This window comes from Aedes albopictus, chromosome 2 (assembly GCF_035046485.1).
Source record: "Aedes albopictus strain Foshan chromosome 2, AalbF5, whole genome shotgun sequence".
Taxonomy (NCBI): domain Eukaryota; kingdom Metazoa; phylum Arthropoda; class Insecta; order Diptera; family Culicidae; genus Aedes; species Aedes albopictus.
In genome coordinates, this window is record NC_085137.1 from 214,962,139 (window position 1) to 214,987,396 (window position 25,258).

A 25,258-nucleotide genomic window follows, 5' to 3' on the forward strand; every position below is an offset into this window, starting at 1 on the left:
GGCCATAGTAGAAATTTAGAAAGCTTTCAAGCTTTGACTAATTATGAGAATTTGATGGTATCTGGGATGATTTACTGCGTGGCAGTCGCAATTGCAATCAAGCGATCAGATATTCTTCATCATCATAAATTAAGGTTCACTTGGATGCACATAAAAGGAGCGGCCCGTTTCACACAACTTTACATCTTCTATCACAAATTAAGTCGAGCTAGCAATCGCTAGAGCCGATTCGACATATTAACTAAATGAAAGTGAAAAAATGAGCTGGATTCGAACACTGGTCCGCTGATTTAGAGGCATGGGCTATACCTCTCGGCCACATCACCGAGTGTGTTAGATAATAAATGTGAAACTGTTTCTTCGTATCTGGTAAGATAGGTTCGTTGACAGTCTGTGTAATCGACTCAAACTTACATGATGGATGTAAAATTGAGTCAAATTTGCTACTCAGTCATGGCATATTTACGTACGTGGATGGTTTACACATGTGTAAATTCCTATTTTTAAGAGTGCACTAACGGCCCTGAAGAAGATGTAATACACATCGAAACGTCGGATGAAGGAGAATATCTGATCATTTGATTGCAATTGCAACTGACGCGCCGAAAATCATACCAGATGTTCAATAATACCTCAGTCAAAAACTACCTCAAAATTTTATGGCACCTTAACACTAAATCTCTTGAAATGATGCAAAAATGTTGAATATTATCAAATAACCACAATGGCCAAATAGGGACCCACTATGGTGATAACTGATACACTCAGCCTATGCGTCTAGTATTTTCTCTAAGAATCCTTCATCAATTAATTGAAGAATTCCTGTATGAATTTTTCTATAGAATTTTCATATAAAATTTGTTTACATAATTTCTCTAACACGTTCTTGGAGTGTTCCTCCAAGGGTGTCCAAGGTTTTCTTCAAGATCTCTCTCAGTAATGGGAATGAATTTTCTTTTCGTGGATTTTTTCCATGGATTCCAACAATAAGCTGAGGCAAACTCGTATTGCTGCTATCGCCGACTACAAAAGCAGAGAGAATCCTCATACCGGTTCAAACCTACAGTCGATAAGCAATCAGATTGAATTTCTTAGTAATTTCTTAGGTTGTTTCAAAGAATTTATCCAACGATTCCTGTTGGATTATTTCTATAAATTCAACAAAGATGCTCCACTAACAATTTATTTAAATTGTTAAATAAGGAAGGTCCAGGAATTTATCCAAAGAAATCTTCCAACCAAGGACTCCTTCAAACTATTTGTTTTCTTAAGATTTTTCTAAAAAAAAATCCCAGCACTAACTGAATTTTCATATACAAACTTTTTGAGAACATAACTAAAAACTCTTTGGATGCATTCTGAAGAGAATACTGAATAGAACTAATAAAATTACTCGTGAAAGAATTCAGGTAAAACACTGTGGAAGATACTTTCCTTACTGGTCAAAATAAAGCCTGAGCATCCTCTGTTGTACGTAGAAGTTGTCTCCATTCGACTCGATCCACAGTGGTGCGTCTCTAGTCCAGCACTCTGCAAAGGGTCCGCAAATCGTCCACTTCTTGATCGTTGAAGATAGACTGGTGAATTGCCTGAAGAAGCCGGTAGAAGAATTTTTGGAATTTCAATGGCGTGATTAAAAAACACATTGAACATTTTCGGTAGGAATCCATGTGATAATTCTTGGAAGAATTTCAGAAAGATATCTTTGAAAAAAATCTGAAAGAGATTTTATTATAGATTAGCTGTCCCGGCAAACATCGTACTGCCTGCCATCGTACTGTCTTTTTTGTCATACAGCCCTCTAGAGAATTCCCTCGCAACTTCACCTGTATGGGAGGCCCTTCTATGCTAAGAACCTTCCCCGGCCCAAACTACCCACATACGAAGTTTCACGCCGATCGGTTTAGTAGTTTCCGAATCCATAAGCATCAGACGGACAGACAAAAATTCATTGTTTTAGCATATTATCATATTATCATATTATTATCATCATATTATCAAAAATTCATTTATATATTTATAGATGTTTCAACAATTTATAGCGGGATCATTGAATGGCTCGGAATTTCGGAAGAAAACTTGAGAGAATTGAATCAAATACTTTTCCGACGGAATCCTCGAAATGATTCTTGGAAAATCCATGAGAAACCCCTGGATCATTTCTTGGAGGATTAAATAAAACATAAATGAAGAAATTAAAAAAAAAACTTCTGGAACAATTCGTGCGTGTACGCAAGATTTCTGGAAGATTTCTCGATGGGTTGTTAGAAGATGATATGCAGAAATATGAAACATGTTTGCATGGAGCCCTTGAAGCAATTGTTGAAAAAATCCCTATAGGAAATACTAGAAGAATCAATTAAGATTTTTTGGAGGAAACCTGGAAGAAATTCCTAATGAATCCTTTGAGGATATCTTATAGATCCTTGTAAGATCCACTGGGGCAATTCTTAGAAGGATTTCTTATACAGTTTTCAGGATAAATTGTTGAAGATTTGCTTAAAAGAAAACTTGAGCAAATTTATAGAAGGAACTTTATAGGAATTTTATTTAAAACCATCCAGAATTTTATTCTGCGATATTTCTCAAATACAGAGAAGAATTCAGATGGTGGGGATACTTGAGAACATTTTAGCAGAAATTCACTATAAATCTTTCGGAATACAAAATTGGAAGTAAACTCCGGCCAGTATGAACAAAATTCTCGGAAATATTACAAAAATCTGAATGAGCCTTCTAAGAATACTTGAAGTTGTATAGCGCACGTGACTATCACGCCGAGGACCAGGAATCGAATCCCACTCCCGACAAACTCGCAAAATGTGAGTTCTTCCTTCGTAAGGGAAGTAATACGTGGGTGCCGAGATGAACTAGCCTGGGGCTTAAAATCCCGGTAAAACAAATAAATGAAAATACTTGAAACAATCCACAGAAGAACTTTCCGGAAAGTTCCGGAAACAAATTGATAGTTTGATAGACGATCGTGGAATTTAATGGGTTTTCCTACTTATTTCAAAAATTTATTGAGTGCACAATTTTTATAAGAAGTTTCTGGTGAAATTTGTGATGAACGATTTAATAAAAACACTCCAGACGAAATCTTGTTGTTTTTTTTTTTTTTGTATAAACCTGAAAGGAAATTCTTGCTTTCGTTTCATCAGTTAAGCGTAGTTAGCCAAATAAACGCCTCATAAAAATTTGAAAATTTAATAAATCATTCCAAATTTGCCAATAATAGAGGCGAAAGCAATATTCTACTACAAAAGTTCCATAAATAAATAAAAATTCAAAAACTTCCCATAATTAATTGATTTTCGAGCAAAAAAAAAATCAGAATTTTTATATTATTTTCATATTTTTATATTTTAGACTTATGCAATATTTATAAGAAACTATAGTTTTCCCACCAAAAAAGTTTGAACTTTCCTTTTACATAAAGTCTGAATACACGATAAAATCTATTTATGTGTGCAATTTTACAGATAATCGCTTGCTGTCGGAACGCGTTATCTCTCTTCGGATTTTAAAAAGGGATAACAACTTTGTTCGTTTTATACCGAACAAATGCATGGATCTGTTGATTGCCTAGAACCAAATCGACGCAGTTACGGCGCGTTGGATATCGGAACTGATTGGGATTTTTTCTTCTACGTCCATTAAAAGATAAATTTCATTTTCATGTCTAAGCAAGAATCTATCTTTGCAAACACATTGGTTGCGGGTACAGTCAAATCAATTCTCATTTATTGTATAACAAGCACAGAAATCTAATTGGATTTTTATTCACGAAAAGTACCATTTGATCAAGCACAAAAAAATAACGAAAGATGGCGCCAATTTCGGCCAAAGCGTGCAGGGAAAAGCTTATATTTGTTCATTCGTCATTTCGTTCAGTTGAGATAGAGAGTGTATATTTTTGCTGCATGGGCTCACTGTACCCGCAAATGAAATGCTGTGTTGTTTTGCTTAGAAAACCTTATCGGTGTTTTTATTATCAAAGTTTTGCCAGAGTAATATTAATAGCAAGGATCAATAGTTGTAACTATCTTATCTCGAACATTTCGGTAAGTACCATAGACTTTTTGAAGCAATGAAGCGAATTAGCATAGCCTTTGTCTTATTGTAGATTATATTTTGGATGCTGATAAGTCTTCGATTCAATCACTTCGCATATATTCATGTTATCATCATTGCTTCGAAGGCATTCGAATCTGGTATCGGTTGGATATCGAAGGTTACACGTGAATTGTACAATGGATCCCCATATTGACGTCCTCAAATCATTATTCATCGGAGCCGTCAATTCAGTTAAGCCAAAGGCGCTATTTGAATCGTTCCTGCAAGATGATTCCGTCAAGAACCAACTTCACATTCCGGACAAACGCTACCATGTTGTGGGCTTCGGAAAAGCAGTTCTTGGGATGGCTGTTCAAATAGAACGTGTTTTGGGGGACAGATTGACCAGCGGCTGTATTAGCATTCCGACGGGAGCCCTTGAGCGGTTCAAAGATGACTACGAGTTTCAGCTTAGTAAAAGTTCAAACATTGCGGTTATCGAAGGTGCTCGCAACAATCTCCCCGATGTGAAAGCTGTGGAAGCTGCTAGGAAAATCAAACTCCTGGCTGAAAGCATGACCGACGAGGATATTCTCTGTGTTCTGGTTTCCGGAGGAGGATCCGCGTTACTTCCATTACCAAGGAGTCCCGTAACTCTGGACGAGAAACTAGCTGTGATAAAACTTCTTGCCTCGGCTGGAGCAACGATCGAAGAGTTGAATGTGGTGCGGATTCTTTTGTCGGACGTCAAAGGAGGAAAACTTGCATTGGCCGCCAAGAACTCACACAAGTTATTTAGTTTTATAATTTCCGACATCGTTGGCGACCCCATCTCACTGATTGCAAGTGGACCAACTGTTAAAAGTAGTGCTACCGGTAAGGAGCATGGACCATTTTGGAGAGGTATCATCTAAGTGATCAAATGCCTCATTCTGTTGCCAAGATTCTGAATCATACGGATACTAAACAAGTTGAAGTTCCAGGAGAAATCCACCTGATTGGTTCCAACAAAATTGCGATTAAATGTATCGTTAACGAAGCTTCAAAAACAGGAATCGTCACAGTGCCATTAACATCTAGTCTATATGGAAACGTCGCAACCCTTAGTATAGCTTACGCTGAGTTGGCAACCCTCATCAGACAGTTTCAGCAAAACGATATAGAAAAATCCACTTTCCTACAGATGGTTTCACAGTTGGGAAAGTCGCTTCAATATGACACAACCAAAGCTACTGAACTGGCTGCAATCATTGCCAACAATCCATCGAAAGACTTGCTCTTGGTTGCCGGAGGAGAACCCACTGTAGTAGTGCAGGGCCACGGATTGGGCGGACGGAATCAAGAACTTGCCTTAAGGTTCAGTTTGGAGTGCCATCACAGAAATAACAAATCCGTTCACGATGTAATCCTTCTGTCTGCGGGAACGGATGGAATCGATGGACCAACGGAGGCTGCAGGTGCGATTGGAGCAGCCAGTGTTGTTGAGCAATTCAATGCAATGGCAAGCGAAAAGTTTGTGCTGGGTTTTGTTGAGGACAATGATTCCAATACTTTCTACAAATTGGTGGGAAATGGGAAATATCATATCGTTACCGGGCATACGGGGACTAATGTTATGGATATTCATATGCTGTACATACCTAGGGAAGAGCAATAAAAAGATGATATATAACTCGATCAATTGAAATTTATTTTGGTTAAAAGATCAGATTCCAAAGTGAGGGAAATCTTAAAAAAAAATATTTTTAAAGAAAACTCTTTACGGAGAAATAAAATTTAAAATGTTATAAACTACTACAAGAAACTCCGAAGAGTAAAGTTTTGCACAAAAATTCCATATGAATTGCTCCCAAGTATCAAACATTGCAAATATGTTGATTGAGCCTGTCCAATTTTTAAAAATATTCTCTGATTTTCAAGTCCATCCCATATTTTGATTGGTATTCTAAACGAAGAAACTGATCAAAACTTCAACCAAATCCATTGATAACATAGAAATTACAGTTATTTGCATACGCTGTTCGGAAAACATGTAACAAACAAGTATATATTTCATCTTGTGCTGAAAGAATATTTTTTAATCAAGTTATAGTGTACTCATGATTTTTTGAAGTTTAAAAATACTCAAAAATTCAAAATTGATTTGCTTCTTAATTTTAGTGGATTTGATTGAAATTTTTACCAGATACTTCTTTTAGGATTCCAATCAAAATATGGAGGTGGACTTGAGAATCAGAGAACATTTTTGAAAAAGTGGCCAGGCCTAGTTGACAGATATTGAGAAAATTTCATCAGATCATTTTTAATAATTTCCACAACACTTCCAATATTTTTATAGAGTTCTACCTTGCATTGCTCCAGGATTTCAACAATTATGTATCCAAAGGCTTGGAAAACGAAACCTCCAGCAATATTTGATAGATGCTTCTACCAATTTTCATAATCAGCTAATTTACCAAAATATAACTAATTTATCAAAGTAGCTTTTAATTTATTTACAAGAGAACTCGTGGGAACCTGATTCGTGGAGTAAATTAAACACTTTTCATTATCCTGACCCTTGCAGCATTCTTTTCCACGGTCTAGTTATCTATATCTTCTCTCTAAAAGGTTCTTAAAAATCCAGGCAAATGATTTTTTACAAGTTAAGTGAAGTGCGGCTGATTTTATTAAAGTTTTTGCAAAACCTATTTTTTTTTTCTTTCTTTTCTTACCTACACAAATTTTGCTGTAAGGCAAATTGTGTACACTTTCTCACTTATCCGCCTTTTGTTATAAAATAATGAATCAATATTTTTGAAATCGGTTTCCGGTAAACTATTATTTTACGTGATTTTAGAAAATGCTGATGTTCTCCAAATTTATTGGAAATCAATGTCGAAGAGATTTATGTAAAAAGAAATCGGGTAAAAATTGAGAAAAGTATGATATTTAGTGTTGTACATATGAATTTTCCACAAGCTGTACAAGCAACTTCGTCGCCACCAAATCATAACTTTTTTGTCGACTTTTATTCAACCACCAACTTTATCACATAACGAGCTTCAAAGCGCTGCTAATTTGTAAAATTGGCAGAGTTTCTAAATTCTAAATACTGTATAGAAGCAGCTGAATAGTGGGGACTCCTAAAGGGTGTCCCGATCTAAATTGCACCACGGAAAACAGTGCATAAATGTTGATTGCATGCATCGAAATTGCCGATTTTTTAACCAGCAGCAGTACATTTTGTTTGGATTATGCCATACAATTTTCATATTAATCGGTTAAGTATTGGCGGAGATATCTCCGACGCGAGAATATTAGATTTTTGGAATCTTGTACACTCATTCTGAAAATGGTTTAGGCTATAACTTTACTGTTAGTGTTCCAAAACGTCTGCAAATTTGGCTATAAGTTTTCAACATAATAAATATTGAGCGGTCAGCGTTTCATTGAAATCGGTTGAGTACTTTTTTTTTTGTATAATTCAAAACTCAAACCGCTTCAGAGCACTTCACAACAATTTCAAGGTCCGTTTGCACTATTTCGACTATACAACTGTCAAATCTGCTGCGATTCTCAATCAAATAACAGTGTTAACTAAACATAATAACATGTTTTCAATCAAATTTTGAGCCATTTTGGTTCAACACTTTCAAAGTTAGAAAACTTTGAACGTCACAATACATTAAAACATGTTTGCATACTGCAACTTTTGGCTACATTGCGACCACAACTTCTTATCCGCTTGACCAAATGGAATGAATTTTTAAAACAATACTTCTACATACATATGCCACCCACGGAAAAAAATCATTGTATTCGGTTCTGTATATATGTAAAATATTTGTTATTTTTATTCTTTGTTTGTACAAGATCCTCAAAACCAAATTTCTAGCGTCAGAGATATATCCATCAATACTAAACCGATTGTGATGAAATTTTGATGGCATCATCTGCACGGTTTATCTGCTGCTGGTTGAAAAAATCAGCCAATTTGATGCATGCAATCAAAAGTTATACACTGTTTTTCGTGATGCAATTTGGATAGGGACACCCTTTATTCCTTCATACTCGATTGGTTCAAGTTTTTACATCTTTCGGGAAACCACCCACAGTTAGATTATAGTGCAGTAAAGGCAGCTCCGGTGTTTGATTACAGAAATTTCCCGTAACGTGGGTAGATCACCTTATAATAGTGCGTTGCGGTGTAAGATCTGCCAAACAAAATTTAGATCTTGCTACATATTTTCCTGTCTAAAGTAATAAGACAGACCTTTCAAGATCTAAGTTTGGTGTACTTTTTATGTGTTGTATGTGTTATATTTGAATTTTTACTGCTAATTAACATTTTATTTCAGGAGGATTCAGGTAAATTTCATGTATAAATATAAATGCCAACCAAATATAATCATAACATTCAATTTTTAGATAACAAAAAGGTAAGAATGTTCTATCATATAAATAAACAGTCACACATATCATATCATATATTGGGAAAAGGAGGGACTATCAGGGCGCCCGATTAAAACGATTTGGACAGGAGCCTGGAACTGCCTCTTCCTTGTTGTTAACATTTCGTGGGCGGGCTCTTCGATCCCATCTTTTGAGGGCGGTCTCTTTGAACCCTTCTATTGGGGTTAATCGAGGGCTTGATTTTGCAATTGTTCGGGAGAACATTCTTTTGGAAGGAGAACCCTGCACATCCCTTTTTGGCCCTTCATACAGGAGAATTGCTTATCACTAACAACAGCACAATCTTGATCAAATTGCTTTTCAGATGATTCCAGTGCTATAGACTGGGGCCCATATAGTCGAAGCGGTAAACGCACGGGTATTCAGCATGACCATGCTGAGGGTGACGGGTTCGATTCCCGGTCGGCCCAGGATCTTTTCGTAAAAGAAATTTCCTTGACTTCCTTGGGCATAGAGTATCTTCGTGCCTGCCACACGATATACACATGCAAAATGGTCATTGGCAGAGGAAGCTCTCAGTTAATAACTGTGGAAGTGCTCATAGAACACTAAGCTGAGAAGCAGGCTTTGTCCCGATGAGGACGTTACGCCAAGAAGAGGAGAGGAGAGGAGACTGATGCCTTGCTACAATAGATGGTAGAACAAAATCATCATCCAGTGTTTGATTAAAAAAATCTGAGATGGATGATTGTATGGTGTTTGTATTGCAGCTGTATTATAGCTTATGCTTTGTTTTTGACTTGTTTTCTTTTAATTTTGCGAGGACTATTTCAATTTGATTTTTATACAGTAGAAAGCAAAAGACTGAAGCTTATAGCACTGAAAATGTTAATTGGGAAAGGATCAAATTGTGTTTAGGAGCAAAAAATATACGATTAATAGCGTTTTTTTGACGTTCGGGTCCAAATTAGTTCCCTTGTTTTACATTCATATCAGAAAGTTTCCTAATGAAAGAAGCTTCCATTTCAGGGATTCTTTAATACATTCCACCCAGAATTCTTCAGGGGTATTTTGCAGCATCATTCAATGTTGTTGCACGATAGGTTTGCTTTTGTTCTATCATATAATCCTAAAAACATCGATGTAAGTAATAAGAATACCAAGAAATAAAGCAATGAGTGAAATCGCTAGTCAACTCATGCATGATTTTTCTCGGCGATGAGTTTGGCGAGACAAGAATCGCGCGTGAAACAGCTCAAGCATGAGATTTGAGAATTTGAGTTTTTACCAACACTGGATGGCGAACATCTGAACCGTTGTAGCGCGTTCACCCATGAATCCAGCCTGGTATTGCCCCACGAACTCTCTTGCAATCGGTGATAGACGGCGGCATAAAATTTGGGAGAGTACCTTGTAGGCAGTGCTCAGTAGTGTGATCGCGCGGTAGTTCCCGCAATCCAACTTGTCGCCCTTTTTGTAGATGGGACACACGATCCCTTCCATCCATTCCTCCGGTAATACTTCCTCCACCCAAATCTTGGTAATGACCCAGTGTAGTGCTCTCACCAGTGCTCCTCCACCGTATTTTAGAAGCTCGCTTGGTAGTTGATCTGCCCCAGCGGCTTTGTTGTTTTTCAACCGGCCAACCTCCTCCTCATTCTCTTGGAGGTCAGGGGCCGGAAGTCTTTCGTCCTGTGCACATACTCCTAACTCTATTACCACGCCACCTTCGGTACTTGCAACGTCGCCATTGAGGTGCTCATCGTAATGCTGCCGCCACCTCTCGACCGCCTCACGCTCGCTCGTGAGAATATTCCCATAATTATCTCGGCACAAGTCGGCCTGTGGCACGAAGCCTCTGCGCGAGCGGTTCAGCTTCTCGTAGAACTTTCGTGTGTCCTTAGCGCGGTACAGGTCTTCCATCGCTTCGCGATCTCGTTCTTCCTGCTGGCGCTTCTTCATTCGGAAGACTGAGTTGTGCCTGTTCCGCGCCTGTTTGTAACGTGCCTCATTCGCTCTCGTACGGTGTTGCAGCATTCTCGCCCGAGCTACATTCTTCTCGTTTTTCAACTGTTCACATTCGCCGTCGTACCAATCGTTTCTGTGATTCGGAGTCGCGAAGCCTAGTGCTGTAGGCGAGGTACTACCTATGGCGGATCGGTTATCCCTCCAGCCATCTTCAAGTGTAGCTGCGCCAAGCTGCCCTTCCGTTGGTAGGGCCACTGCTAACTGCTGCGCGTAGTCTTGAGCCACATCTACGTTACGAAGTTGCTCGATGTTGAGCCGCGGCGTTCGACTTCGACGCGTGGTGATAACTGTCGAAAGTTTTGAGCGCATGCATACGGCGACTAAGTAGTGATCCGCACTGCGGTATGTGCGGACATTGGTTATATCCGAGAAGAATTTATCGTCGATTAGAACGTGGTCGATTTGATTTTCTGTTTGTTGGTCGGGTGATCTCCAGGTGGCTTTGTGGATATCTTTGCGGGGGAAGAAGGTGCTTCGGACTACCATACCACGGAAGGCTGCGAAGTTTACGCATCGCTGGCCGTTATCATTCGATACGGCGTGCAGGCTGCTTCGCCCGATTACCGGTCTGTACATTTCCTACCTGCGCGTTCATGTCGCCGACAACGATTTTCACGTCACGCGGCGAGCAACCATCGTATGTTTGCTCTAACTGCGCGTAGAACGCTTCTTTCTCGTCATCAGGTCTCCCTTCGTGTGGGCAGTGGACGTTGATGATGCTGTAGTTGAAGAAACGGCCCTTAACTCTTAACATGCACATCCTTGCGTTGATCGGCTACCACCCGATCACACGTTGTCGCATCTTGCCCAACACTATAAATCCTGTTCCCAGTTCATTGGTGGTGCTACAGCTTTGGTAGAAGGTAGCCGCTCGATGCCCGCTTTTCCACACTTCCTGTCCAGTCCAACAAAGTTCCTGCAACGCCACGATGTCGAAGTTGCGGGGATGTAGTTCGTCGTAGATTCCTGTTACATCCTGCGAAACCTAGTGACTTTCAATTCCATGTTCCAAGTTTCCAATCGTAGTCCTTATTTCGTCGCATGGGTCTTTGCCGATTGTATTGAGTCGTATTTTCTCCTATGTTATTCGCAATGGGGATTTTTACGGGTGGCTTATTGGGCCTACGCCAACACTCCTGTCTCGCCGGAGGGCCATCGTGCCAGTTCTGTTTAACGTCCCAACCAACACTGAGACGACCACGCTGATGGGGCTACCACATTGGATCTAGCTGGGCGTGGTGCAGCGTTTCTTACTCAGCCGCTGGATGCCAGAACTGACGCTGTTTGAGCCGCACCTCCTTGGTGAACAGACGCTCGGATCGTACCTCCTCAATCTAGCTGAAGTCAGAAAGACAACAGTGCCCAGGCTGCACTACCAGCTAAGCACACAACTCTTAGCTGGCGGTCTTTGTCATCGTTTGACCCGTGGAAGCATGAGGTAGGAACTTGTGAGGACCAGAGCTATGTTAGACGGTCTCCTTATCGACTCACCGTTTTGCGGCCCCGGGAAAAAAGGCGACCCTGAATTTTCCTCAATTTTTTTTTGTTCATATATCCATGAGCCCTGCCTGTGGAAAAAGTTTCATGAAAATCTGAGACCCTTCGGCTCTAACCCGTACGGTAATAAAAAAAAAACCCTAGTAATAACTGCTTCCAACTAGTGGAACAGCATATTTTAGTAATCAAAGGAAAACACTTTGGTCCATATTACATTTTACACATTGTTGAAAGTGAAAGGTCTCAATTTTAGGTGTGGCCGAGATGGATCTTGAAGCAAGGAAAAATGGGTAAGTATTCCTTATCTTTTAATCAGTGTTCACTGGTTTGAGACAGTAAGGACTAGGGTTCCGATGCGTGGTCAATATCGGTATGAAATTTTCGTAAAGGAATTAAATTTTGACTGAAAAGGGAGCTTGTTAAAAGCGGAACCCATCATTTGAAATCCTTCCTTGCGATTAAGTTGAAAATTACTACTGAAACAAAACCAAATACTTTATAATTTCTCAATAGTGATAAAGTGATACGACATGCACCAAATGACAAGCGATAAACCACATAGATTAAATATTTGTAGCTTGGAGAAGAGAAAAAAAATCTTCTAGTGATTTCTACCTTGTTTTGATTTTACTGTAACATAAGTATGATTGGGTGTGAAAAAAATACGCATAGTTTTTGCATTGGAAGCTAGACTTAGAATCGGCTTTTAATATCATAAATAAAAAAATAGTTTCGTTCTGCTTGTCACATTTATTGTGCCTTTCTCAAAGAATTTACTATGCTCTTTTATGACCGAAATTTCGCATGAAAACTTGGGACTCTGGTTTTCAGTTATTCCTCTCAAGACTGAAACCCATTACCCCTAAACATGATCCGGAAGCTTTCGAAATATTTTGGGCACATCTAACATCAATCCTAAAAAAATCTTCTGAACGGTTGATTCTCATCAGTCCATCGAACCAGAAAAGACTAAGTGTCGCCATCGAGAGAAGTTCAGGGACAAGATCATCGATAAAGGTCATCTGGGTAGATTTGCTAGGCCGCCATCCATCTCCCGAAATAAATACATATACTTAAATTCATCACATCACTGTCGGAGTGGATCGACCGGTTGAAACTTGACCCCTTGAGACTTGTTGCTCCGAAGCGATGCTGCCAATGATGACGACGACGACAAGAGAACATCAAAGATTACGTGCATGAAGGCAAAGAACTCAAGCCTGTCTTGTTTCGTGTACCCCCGAGGCCCGAGGGTACATTCATTCATGCTGCTGACTTGCTACCGCTGCGCTGCGCTGCTGCCGATCTAAATGGTGTCAGCCGATCATCAGGAAGAGACCTTCCTTCCTTCGGTATGTGCAAAGTAGCTGGCCGAAAAAAAGTATCCAATTTCAAACACCGCTTGATTGGTTGCTATAACACGGCAGGACTCCCCGATAGATTCGTGTTATTGGCTAATAAAGTCATCCAGGTAGAAAAACGATGCATGAAACGATCAGATTAGATGCATCTTTCGGGCCAACAACAATGTTGCAGCAATATGGTAGGGATTTTTCCCGGAAAATGTTGTTTGCTAAACTGAGGCTCGCTCAAATATCGCTTGAGGTGGTTTCTTTATGTGGTCGATTGGCGAGGGATTGAAAAATGGATAACTGGATCGGAACAAAATTTATATAGAATTCACAACAAAGGGCCTAGATCTTTTATCTTTCCAAATAGTGAGTCTGGAAGTTGTACTCCTGGAATTCGACTTGGATTTACTGAAATGGGAAAATATCTGATCCGTCGGTTGTTCTGGAAACCAATCCGGTATTCTCCAATGAAGGACTCTTCAAGTGTGTCAGGACACGCGACAATAACGTATACGCTAAATTCAGAATGGTAACTCTCCTTATTAGAATTTGGCGAATTTATTAGTCCAATTGCTCGCTTCCTTCTCAATCTCTTTCAAAGTTTAAGGTCGCACTGTCACATTGCTTTACCGTGATCAATTAAATATGGGAATCCTCCTGCATGGCACACCTTCGCCTTCCGGCAAATTTTGCATAAAACCTTCGCATACCGTTCCGACCCATGCTCTAATGCGCTTCAGCAATCACACTTGTGCTGTCGTTTCTTGCTGCAGTGTAGGTATTCGGTTCTCTTATGCTCTTGCCATCCTGTACCGTTTGTACGCGTTCCATGATTTCACCCAACTTAGCAGTTTTTAAGCATCAAGCTTTACATTCCATCTATTCAATGCGCTGGTGGTCCCCGTACAAAGTTGTCAAAAAAACATCCAGTCAGTCCACAACTCATCTGTTAAAAAGGTTAGAACGTTTAGGTGGAGCGTTCGTTGATTTTATCGCCGCGCTCCTATCTTTAGATTGCGGTCGGCATCAAGGCAGACCCCGTGGCGATCCGGCGAATCGATGGACTGGACCGTCATCGTCGTCCATCGGGTATGGGTAGATAAAATGTTTTACGGCCCGGCCCGGTGAGCCACCATCGATCGAATGAACAGCCAATCTAGAGACAAAGAAGTTCAATGAGTTTATTCTCGATCACCCCCGGGGAGTCTGATCGGGCAGTAGAACACAATCTCGGGTGAGGCACAAAGTCGTAAAATTAGCGGTGACTAATGTTGGAAAATTTGATTATCGGTTGATGGTTGTTTAGAAGGTAAACGGAATGTTTGCTTTCGATACTCTTTTATAGATTCAATGACGAAATGATGTTAATAACGTAGAATAAAAATAGTATAAAGTGTCAATTACTAATTTTCGAACTAAGATAAATGCTGTCCAAGCGTAAAATTAAAGAAAATCCTTCCCCTAACAAATTTTATAACAATCTTTTCAAAATGTGCATTTTCTAAAGCTTTGCCTTTTTCGTACACCAAAGTGTGCTGAAAGGTTACTCAAAAAAAACTAATTAACGATAGAAGGCTGGGAGGGTCAAGTCACTACCAATAACCTCAGTTCGATGAATTGAGATGATGTCTGTATGTGTGTATGTATGTATGTCTGTGCGCAAAAAAAAGTTCATTCACTTTTAAGGACAGACTTGTAAGAATCCCAAAATGGCCGCCACAATGGCTGACTTTGGCACCTACTCACGAGGGCACAAATCTCTTCGTAAACAAAACCAGTGCATCTGAGCTTTTAATTTTAAGCTAATTACAAGTGAGCAAGATCAGAATAATGAAATACATTGTTGTTTGAAGCTATCTTCTTGAGATTTGTGTTTCTGAAGTTTTGATGCAATGTTGAAGCGGGATTTCATGACGTTTGTCCTTAAGGCACTTTCTATTGGCCGATTTTTCGGATTATGGCTCGAATCAAACCTGAGTTTTACTGCATTGTTTGCTATTAAAAATTGGTCTAGATCGGTCAAGGCGTTCCGGAGTTATGATCAATTCAGTGATCACCGACACCGGTAGAATTGGCCGTATATAATTGAGCCAGCCCCATCATGCGACACATCAAACTGCGGCGATTTTTGTAACCTTTAGCATCGCTGATGAATTTTATGCGGTAATCAAAATTAGAGATCAAAACTTCCATGATGTCGACCCAAAACTCAAGGTGGTAGCTAATATTCAAGATGGCGGTTCCCAATTCAAGATGGCGGATGTTCATTAAAGTTTTAGGCTCTAAAGCCATGCAATATGGGTATATTTGAGAATATTTGGAAAAAGGCTGCACTCCACAAATGCCTACCAAGATGGCGGTCTAAAATTCAAGATGGCGGCTTAAAATCCAAGATGGCGGATAAGCAATATGGGCATATTTGGTATGGGGAAGAAGCCTGGACTCCAAAAATGGCAATCAGAATATTAAAGATGGATGCTCCAAAATAAAGATGGTGGCTTTTAAATGGAGTTATGAGAGCCCCAAACCCATGCAATATAGGTAAATTTGGTATGGGGAAGATGTCCGGATTATAAAAATGGCGACCAGAATATCCAATATGGCAGCTGCTTAATAGAGTTTGATGCCCTAAAACCATGCATTTGGGTATATTTGGTATGGGGAAGATGTCCGGAGTCCAAAAATGACGACCAAAATAATCAAGATGCCTTTCAAAAATCCAAGATGACGGCTACAAATTCAAAATGGCGTCTATTCAATAATGTTTAGAGCTCCAAAACCATGCAAGATGTGTATATTTGGTATGGGGAAGAAGCCTGGACTTCAAAAATGGCGACCAGAATATCAAATATATCGGCTGTTTAATAGCATTTTAGCCTTTAAACCATGCAATTTGGTTTTATTTGGTATAGGAAAGATATCCGGAGTCAAAAAAGGCGACCAGGATGGTGGCTTCAAATTCAATATGGTGGCTGTTTAATGGAGTTTTAGGCTCTAAAACCATGCAATATGGGTAAATTTGGTTTGGGAAAGATGTCCGGAGTAGAAAAATGGCGACCAGAACATCCAAGATGGTGGCTACAAACTCAAGATGACGGTTCTAAATTCAAAAGGGTGGTTGTTTAATGGAGTTTTAAGCTCTAAAACCATGCAGTATGGGTATATTTGGCATAGAGAAGATGTTTGAACTCCAAAAATGATGACCGGAACATCCAAGATGGCGGCTCCAATTTCAAGATGACGACTGGTAAACGGAGGTTTAGGCTTCAAAATTATGAAATATTAGTAAATTCGATATGTAGTAGATGTCCAGTCCGAAGTCTTAAAATAACGACCAGAATATCCAAGGTGACGAATTTAAATCCACAATGGCTGCTCAAAATTCAAGATAGCGGCTTTTTCTTAAGATCTTACGGCTCAAACATCAAAATCCAGATAAACGGTATGGTTTTTGGTGCCTTGAAATGAATTCTTGTTAAACGTATGAAAGTGCGATTATCATCAACATATCACTGGATCCTTGGTGGATTTTATTAAGAATTTTGGAAGTATTTCTGAAATGATCCTTAGAGAAGTTTTTGGAGGAATTTCAGAAGCAAACTTTAAGAATTTTCTAGAGTCAATCCTGAAAGCATTTAATGCGAGTCGCCGTCGAAAACGAGGTGGTGGAGCAGAAGCAGAAAGGGACCCCGCAACGCAAAAGAACAGGCCAGATAGTTAGTAAGAAAGTAGGAGCAGAATAGTGCCAGGAAGAAGCCAAGAAAGTGTTGAGCTGTAGTCAAAATAAACTGGTGTAGAAAGTGTTAATGTGCTGTGGTTTTCCTCCATTTTGCACGAAAATTACCTGCCCACGATTAATTGTATAGTGACTGAACATATCTCAAAAACTAAATAACATACATCTCTGATTTTTGTTATATTTTGCGCAAAATTTCCTGAATTTTCTGATGAAAATATAAACCTCTTTGGTCCCGAGACCTTCAGAACGTGATAAAACTAATATATTTGCAAATTTGTTGCACAAAAACACAATTTGACCCATTTAACGTATTTTTCTTCAAATCCACAATTCAATAGCTTTCAAACAAAAAAAAATCGGTTAATTGGTTCAAAAGTTATGATTTATTTTTATTTTTTTAGTTTTTAAAACTTTCGATTTTTAGGACCACCCTATCCGAAAATAGGTCACTCTTATCACGAAATAAAAAAAATACGCGTCTAACTATTTTCAAAGAACTTCGAACCCACCAGGTTTCATGACAATCGGAGTTGGACTATATCGTTTTTCTATGGAATGGCTGCATAAGGAGTTACAAAAATGTTTACATACGAGGATGCACAAAAACTTGAAATATTCACCAGGGACATTTGTATAATTATCGGAAAATCACATGAGCAATTTTTCTTTACTCGAGAAAGCAAAAGAAAAATTCCAATATCTTAGTGATTAGTCACCCGAGCAAAGGCGGATTACAAAATGATAACAAGTTCTGTTACCTGGTTATCATTCGTTTGATAATTGAGTTTGTTATCATCTAGGTTGAATTAAGAGCCAACATAACAAAAATGAAAACAAAAATTTACTCCAAGAATACCAAAATGATAAGAAGTTAATCTATCATTGAGTTCAAGTTGATAACTAATTGTGTTATACAATATTTTATACAATATTACATTTAGTTATCAACATGAAAAAATACAGCTGATTGATAACAGGTTTTGTTATCATTAAGTTATCATTCAGATTTATTTCACCGACCAAAATAGTAAAAATCTACTTTACCGACATAGTTAGCAGTTGAAATAAGTTTCTTATAGGGTATCGCGCCATTTGGGGCGGTGGCTTCTATATTCGTCTGTTTTCCACTATAACTCAGTCAATTTTGAACCAATTGACTTGAAATGTTGTACACGGGTAGATACTATACCTATCTCACCACATTCCAAAAGTTGTGTCAATTGGTTCAAATTCGACTGAGCTATAGTGGAAAACAGACGAATATAGAAGCCACCAATTGTTTACAACAATTGCGCCTAGTAGGTCTCAAACCCTGATCGAGTGATTACCGGTCGCAGCCAATACCCCTATACCAATGGGACTCAGTGAGAGGGAGAGTGGTTGAAGGCTACGCTTTCGTACTGCAGTCGCATTGAAGATGGAAAGCGGAGTCTATTTTTAGATTCGACGCTTACCAGACACTCAATTTAGGAAAAGCTTTGAAATGTGCGTTTGGAAACTGACAACATATTTTGTTATCATTTAGTATTTTTATGTTATCGTGATATACCAAAATTATGTATTGATAAATTTGTTGTCATCTGGTTATCATCAATTGAAAAAGATGATAACAAAATGATAACACCGATAACATGGTTTGCTATGGAAGTGATATCACTTAGTTATCCGCCTTTGCTCGGGTATACGTCTGGATAGCCTTAGGAACTCAACGTCGAAAGACAAAACGTTAGATGCCAAAACGTCAAATGACTAAACGTCGAAAATTAGTTATCTTACAATTGGGTTCTTTAGGGGTATCCAGATTATTTCATAATCAGATTCTCCACCCAAAAATTAGTCGAAATCCAACATTTCATAATTTTTGGAGTCTGCAAATTATTTTTAAAATGCATTTAAAGTTTGTATGGAGAATTTTTTTTTGTTCGGGTCGAACTGTCATTTTATCGAATGAACTGTCATTCTATCAACGAAAGTTAAAACTGTTTTGTTAATTAAACCATCAAAACAAAGGTATTGAAATCCAGTAAAATCACGTTATGCTCAGAAAAAATAGCTCTTTCGATTATGATATAGAAAATAGCAATATTTTATTCACTAAACAACCCAATTAACGAATAATGAGATCTTTATTCTTTCACTTTTCAACATTCTGTTATTTCAACGTTTTGTCCAAGGTAAGTAAAAGGAAGGTAATCCAATATGTCAGATTCCACCATCCGCCATATTGGAAAACCTAACGACAGCTGGCGAATTTGTATTCAACTTTTTTTACTAGTGAGATGACAAACAAAAACTTTCAGCCCTAGCAACGTAGCAACCCAAAGAAACCATGCACGCTTAACTTTTTCAACACTAAAATCGGACAAACTCCATGACACTCATCGAGTGTTCCCTACTTACACGGATTACAAATTAGCTCGTACACCCACTCAAGCAAATATTTTGCAATATTTTCGGCAAAGCAATCTCTTTTGGTTAAGAAATCACCATTGTATTCATGATTAACAAAAATGCGGGGGCACGAGCAAATTTCAAACCTGGGGAAATATTACTCATTTTATGAGTGCCTTGGAAATATGTCAACATTGGTTATCCGTGTTGAAAATGTTGTTGCCGATGCGGCGCAGCAACGCTTCTGTAGCGTTCTGCAGCATAAACAAACTGGCCGGCTGTCACCTCCATCCCCCCCGCAGTGTGCCGCACTCCCCGCATCCACTTACTGCTTATACGCTAACACCTTCCTTATAAACATCTTGGTTTTGTCATTCAAACACGTCTGGGTATTCCTCTATATATTTTTCCAAAAAATAAAGGGGGAGGGGATCAACACCCAAAATCCCTCGCTTGAGCACGAACTTGTCTCACGTCATTAGAAATGCTTCTTGAAAAAAGCCATCTTAGCGTTGAAGCTTATCAAATGAAAAATCGATTACCTTGTGGTGGAACAAACTTGATTTGCGTGCTGATTGCAACTTTGTGCAACAAAAGTTTAAGTAAGCAACACAACTAACGGTGGCATTAGTAGCAAAAAACATCATGATGAAAGCTGCACTCTTTTTCGTGGTTACTGTTCTGAGTCTTAGCCTACTCACGTACGCGAAAGAAAGCCCCGAAAGCGCTTCGGATTCTTTGAGTTCTTCAAGCTCTTCGGAAGAAGTGGTAATGACGTCCGCGTGTAACTAATCGAAAGATTTGTTACATTTAAAAAATGCTTTTGAATTGCAGGTAGGCTGGGGTCGCTGGGCAACCGTTGATAAAAGGAAACCAAATGAGATGAAAACCAGGATAGCTGGAACGATGACTGAGGCGAGCAGTTCAGCAATGCACAATGGTCCGAATCCACGTTTTAGCAGGAAAAAAATCCGTATCTCTGTTTTCGTTAATTTTAGGTGTTTGGTGTCTTCAGAGAAGTTGTTTGCATTTGTTTGGTGCATCTTTTCCAAAAATTTTTGGTTAGGGTGGTCCGCGTCTTAACTCAAATCTGGAAAAGAACTTTTTAGTTTTAAGTCATACGCGATCAAGTTCTTCAGAAAAGTTGTGGGCAATGCTATTTCGAGCAACTTTGCCGAATACGCCGTTTATCTAGCTCTTAATTTGAACATAGTAGGTCAATTTTAAGTTTTAACTTAGGGTGAGCCACCCAAAAACGGTTTTTTTCGCAATAACTTTTTTATTTGATTTTTTTCGAAGATGTGAGCTTCGGAGCATTTGAAGAGCAAGTAATGACGCATATTTGTTCTGAAGATTTCATGTTGCTAGGTCTTGTCATTCAAATGTTATGGGTAATTTTGACTTAAAAACAACGATGTCTTCAAATGCTTATATATCATGGATCTGGTAAAATAAAAAAAGTTCTTTAAGCGGCATTTGAAAGGTCACATATAAAGCCAAATTTGGAGTAAAAATTACTAGAACGTAATTTTTTAAATTGGAATAAATCGACTCCAAAAATCCCCTTAAAAAATCGAAAAACTACATATAACTCATACAATTTTAAAGATAGAGTCAAACTGTCTTCGGAAAAAATGTAGGTTTTTACCATACCTAAAAGTTTCCCATACACGGCTTTTTTGTAAAACGTGAAACAAAAGCTTGAATTGGTAATTTGTTTTTAAAGAATATAATCGTTCTGATTTCCTAGAAAAACATAGCATGTACCCCTAAGAATCAAATTATCAATTTCAAGCTTTTGTTTCACGTTTTGCAAAAAACTCGTGTATGGAAAACTTGTAGGCGTGATAAAAACCTACATTTTTTCCGAAGACAGTTTGACTCTATCTTTGAAATTGTATGAGTTATAAAACTACTATTTCAATTTTTAAGGGGATTTTTGGAGTCGATTTATTCCAATTTAAAAAATTACGTTCTCGTAATTTTCGCTCCAAATTTGGCTTTATATGTGACCTTCCAAATGCCGCTTAAAGAACTTTTTTTATTTTACCAGCTCCATGAGATATAAGCATTTGAAGACATCGTTGTTTTTAAGTCAAAATTGCCCATAACATTTGAATGACAAGACCAAGCAACATGCAATGTTCAGATCAAATATGCGTCATTACTTACTCTTCAAATGGTCCGAAGCTCACATCTTCGAAAAAAATCAAACAAAAAAGTTATTGCGAAAAAATCGTTTTTGGGTGGCTCACCCTAAGTTAAAACTTAAAATTGACCTACTATGTTCAAATTAAGAGCTAGATAAACGGCCTATTCGGCAAAGGTGCTCGAAATAGCATTGCCCACAACTTTTCTGAAGAACTTGATCGCGTATGACTTAAAACTAAAAAGTTCTTTTCCAGATTTGAGTTAAGACGCGGACCACCCTAACCAAAATTTTTTGGAAAAGATGCACCAAACAAATGCAAACAACTTCTCTGAAGACACCAAACACCTAAAATTAACGAAAACAGAGATACGGATTTTTTTCCTGCTAAAACGTGGATTCGGACCATTGTGCAATGTCATCTGAGTCGGGGAACTCCGAGTCATCTGCTGAGACGGATTGAAGCTATTTTGGGTTTTTAAAGGATAAGTTGACAATAATCTCATGAGTGATCACTACTTATGAGTTTATTCCTATTCAGATGAAAAAAGAATTGCTATTGAACACTACAATTTACTTACTACTTTCAGTCCTGAACACCCACGGTGGTGCAGAGGGACGAATTAAAAGATCTCCATCCTGGGCGATTGCCAGCCATCGCCTTGACCTGTGGCCAGGTCAAATTTCTGTCGACTTCCTTTATTTCCTTATTGAAACTGCGCCACCATGAGCCTCTGGGTCTGCCTCTGCTACGATGTCCTGCTTGGTTCCAATCTAACGCTTGCTTGCAGGTTTCGTTTTCGAACCTGTATGGAGTGTGGCCGACCCCCTCCACTTTCGCTCCTGAATTTCTGTCGCTAAGAACTTTTGATGGCATTGACGATGTAGTTCTACGTTAAAAATCTAATTATGAGGCCACCATGCACGAATTGTATACCGCAGGCATCTATTAATGGAGACATGCAGCCGTTGAGTGTTCTCCACTGATACACACCAAGTTTTACTGGCGTACAACATCACAGATTTCATGTTCGTGTCGAAAATTCGGATTTTGACGCGTCGGCTAATTTGATTGTGTTTTCATACATTTCTTAAACTCGCAAAGGTAAGTAGTTTCCGCCTTGTTGATCCGTGCATCTATGTCGATCTTGGTGCCGCCATCGGCCGTTAGGTATTTGGCTATCATGATATTGGAAGCTTTCAACATTCTCCACTGATTGCCCAGCTACCACAAAGCTGGAAGGGGTGACCGTGTGTACATCCAACGATTTGGTCTTGTTGACGTTGATGGTAAGATCTGCCGCTGAGGAGCGATTGGCAGGATCGTCGAGCTTGCTCTGCATATCAGAGCGCCGTTGAGCTAGGAGAGCAACGTCATCAGCCAATTCGAAGTCATTTAGGTGCTTCATGGTAATGGGCTGCCACAGCAAACCACGATTTAGTTTATGGTCAATCTCACCTACCAGGATCTCGATGTCGATTACGATGTGGAACAGTAGCGGTGATAGTGTACATCCTTGCCTCACTCCAGCAACGACCCGGATGGGATCGGACAAAACACCGTTGTGCAGTACTCTGCACGAAAATGCCCTGTACTGTGCTTCAATGAGGCCGATGATTTTCTCAGGGAGACCCTTGCGCCCTCAACACATGTTTCCGTGATTGAGATGGTCCAAAGCTTTTTCGTAATCAATGAACACCAGGTAGAGAGACTCTTGGAATTCATTGATTTGCTCCAGAATGATACGGAGCGTGACAATATGGTCCACACAGGATCGTCCGGGACGGAATCCTGCTTGCTTCCGTCGGAGAGTTGCGTCAATCTTCCCTGTATCCGATCAAGGATCACTTTGCAGAGGACTTTGAGAACGATACACAGTAACATAATGCCCCGCCAATTATCGCTTATAGTCAGGTCACCCTTTTTTGACACCTTTACTAAGGCGCCTTGCATACAGTCGACCAGATATGTCACAGTTTCCCATATGTTGCAGAATAATTGATGCAGTAGTTGTGCGGATACTACGGGGTCAGCTCTAAGCATCTCAGCTGATATGCGATCGACCCCTGGGGCCCTGTTCGATTTCATGCTACGGATGACTGTTTCTATCTCCTGCACTGATGGAGCTTCAGTTATGACACGGGTAATGCGTCGAACCCTTAGCGGATCATGCTGAGGTGTTGATGGCGTCACCGACACTTGAAACAGGTTTCCAAAGTGCCAGAACCAGTATTTCAGTTTATCAGCGGGATTGGTTAACAACTGTCCAGATGTGTCTTTCACTGGCATCGTAACATTCATCGTAGTCCAACTAAGTCAACATTTGGTTTCGTAGATGGAACAAATGTCGCTGGAATTTGCGGTTTTCTCTCCCTCGTCGGCTATGCAGTCCACCTACGCTCTTTTGTCCTGTCTAAATGAGCAATCAACTTCCCTTTCGAAAGCCGTGTAGCGCTGACGGGTTACGACTTTGGCTCCTCGTGTTTGCGCTTGGCTTTGGCGTTCATTCGCTCATCCATCTTTCTTTATTTGTCATCTGTGATCTACTGCTCTGTCTGAGTGTGTAATTGACCAAAGTTACTCCCGCCGGTGGCAATGGAGCCGTTTTTGGTGGTGCTCCGCTCCATCGATCTTCTACGCTGCCACTTTCCGTAATATCCGCAGCACGGTTCTCTAACTCCTCAACAAAGAACCTTTTCACTACAGAGTCTTCCAGTCGGCGTGTGTTGAACCTACGGCCGATTTTTGTCCTGCTGTTGATGCTTTGTAGCAACTCATAGCCGGTTCTCGGGAAGGAGATTTTCGCCGATCACCATACCGTTGTTGTCACAAAACTATGCATTGCGCGTGAGAAGCTTGGTGTCACCTTATGGAATCTTATCCACGACAGTATTCAGTTGGCTGTGAAAGTTCTCTTCAGTTTTCATTTCGATAGCATGGGTAGCAACATTGGATCATTGTGAGGTCTCGACCCCGTGTTTTGAATCTGACCACTATTATCCTCTCGTGGGCGTGAACGCTAAGCAGGAAACCAATTCTACGGTTAAGAGAAGCTTGTCTATAGCGGATTCTCGTGTTTCAAGGTTTGCGCCCTAATTCTCCCTATCCATCGTGTTGAGCTGCCACCTGAAGTATATCTTTCGGTGAAGGAGTATTTTTTGTTCATCCGCTAGCAACCAGAACAGATGCTGTTTGAGCCACACGTCCATGGCGAAAAGATGCAGCTTCGGCTATTTGACCATGTGTCATGGTGACATATAGAGATCTGCAAACCATAAGCTTTACAGTCGCTAGCAGAAGATTATTCAAATAATTATTTAAATGTGTTTGCCTCAATTAACGGAATGATATGAGTAATTATACACTTCACTCGGCCAGGAATGCCACACTAGAAAGATGAATTTCGCTGCCCCAAGAGATAATTCCTCACTAAAGCGATGACCGTCAGCCTCAGAACTACGCCCAGCGAGCTCCTACGGAGCTCGTGTGCGTAATTATACCGGCACACGGTGCTTGACTACAACGCTACAACGCCAGAACGAACGATGGCAACCCTCGTCGGCTCCGTCATCCGCCTCAGCGTTAAGCGAAATGCCAGCTCATAACGGGGCATTCTTCCCACATTTGAGACGCAGTTTACCCTGCTCTGA

The 25,258-nt window shown here is 39.6% G+C and overlaps 3 protein-coding genes across 3 annotated transcripts in view; 1 reads left to right on the top strand and 2 right to left on the bottom strand.

The window, feature by feature from the left end:
• Nucleotides 1-22,318, bottom strand: part of LOC109401725 (lipase member H-A) — a 58,978-nt gene extending 36,660 nt beyond the window's left edge. Inside the window, exon 1 of the mRNA XM_062848727.1 lies at nt 22,189-22,318. The gene's annotated coding sequence lies outside the window, so the exon portion shown is untranslated. The remainder of the gene's footprint in view (nt 1-22,188) is intronic.
• LOC109401722 (glycerate kinase) lies at nt 3,937-5,717 on the top strand. The gene is given in 3 exon segments (XM_019674314.3): nt 3,937-4,064; nt 4,127-4,935; nt 4,938-5,717. Coding segments are annotated over 2 exon segments (1,533 nt in total). The 5' UTR covers nt 3,937-4,064; nt 4,127-4,178; the 3' UTR covers nt 5,714-5,717.
• A 1,265-nt stretch (nt 22,319-23,583) lies between the features above and the next one.
• The window catches only part of LOC134287909 (uncharacterized), a 295,474-nt gene continuing 293,799 nt past the window's right edge, over nt 23,584-25,258 (bottom strand). The window contains exon 2 of the mRNA XM_062851114.1: nt 23,584-23,720. Coding sequence (XP_062707098.1) covers nt 23,698-23,720 — 23 coding nt within the window. The 3' untranslated portion in view covers nt 23,584-23,697. The remainder of the gene's footprint in view (nt 23,721-25,258) is intronic.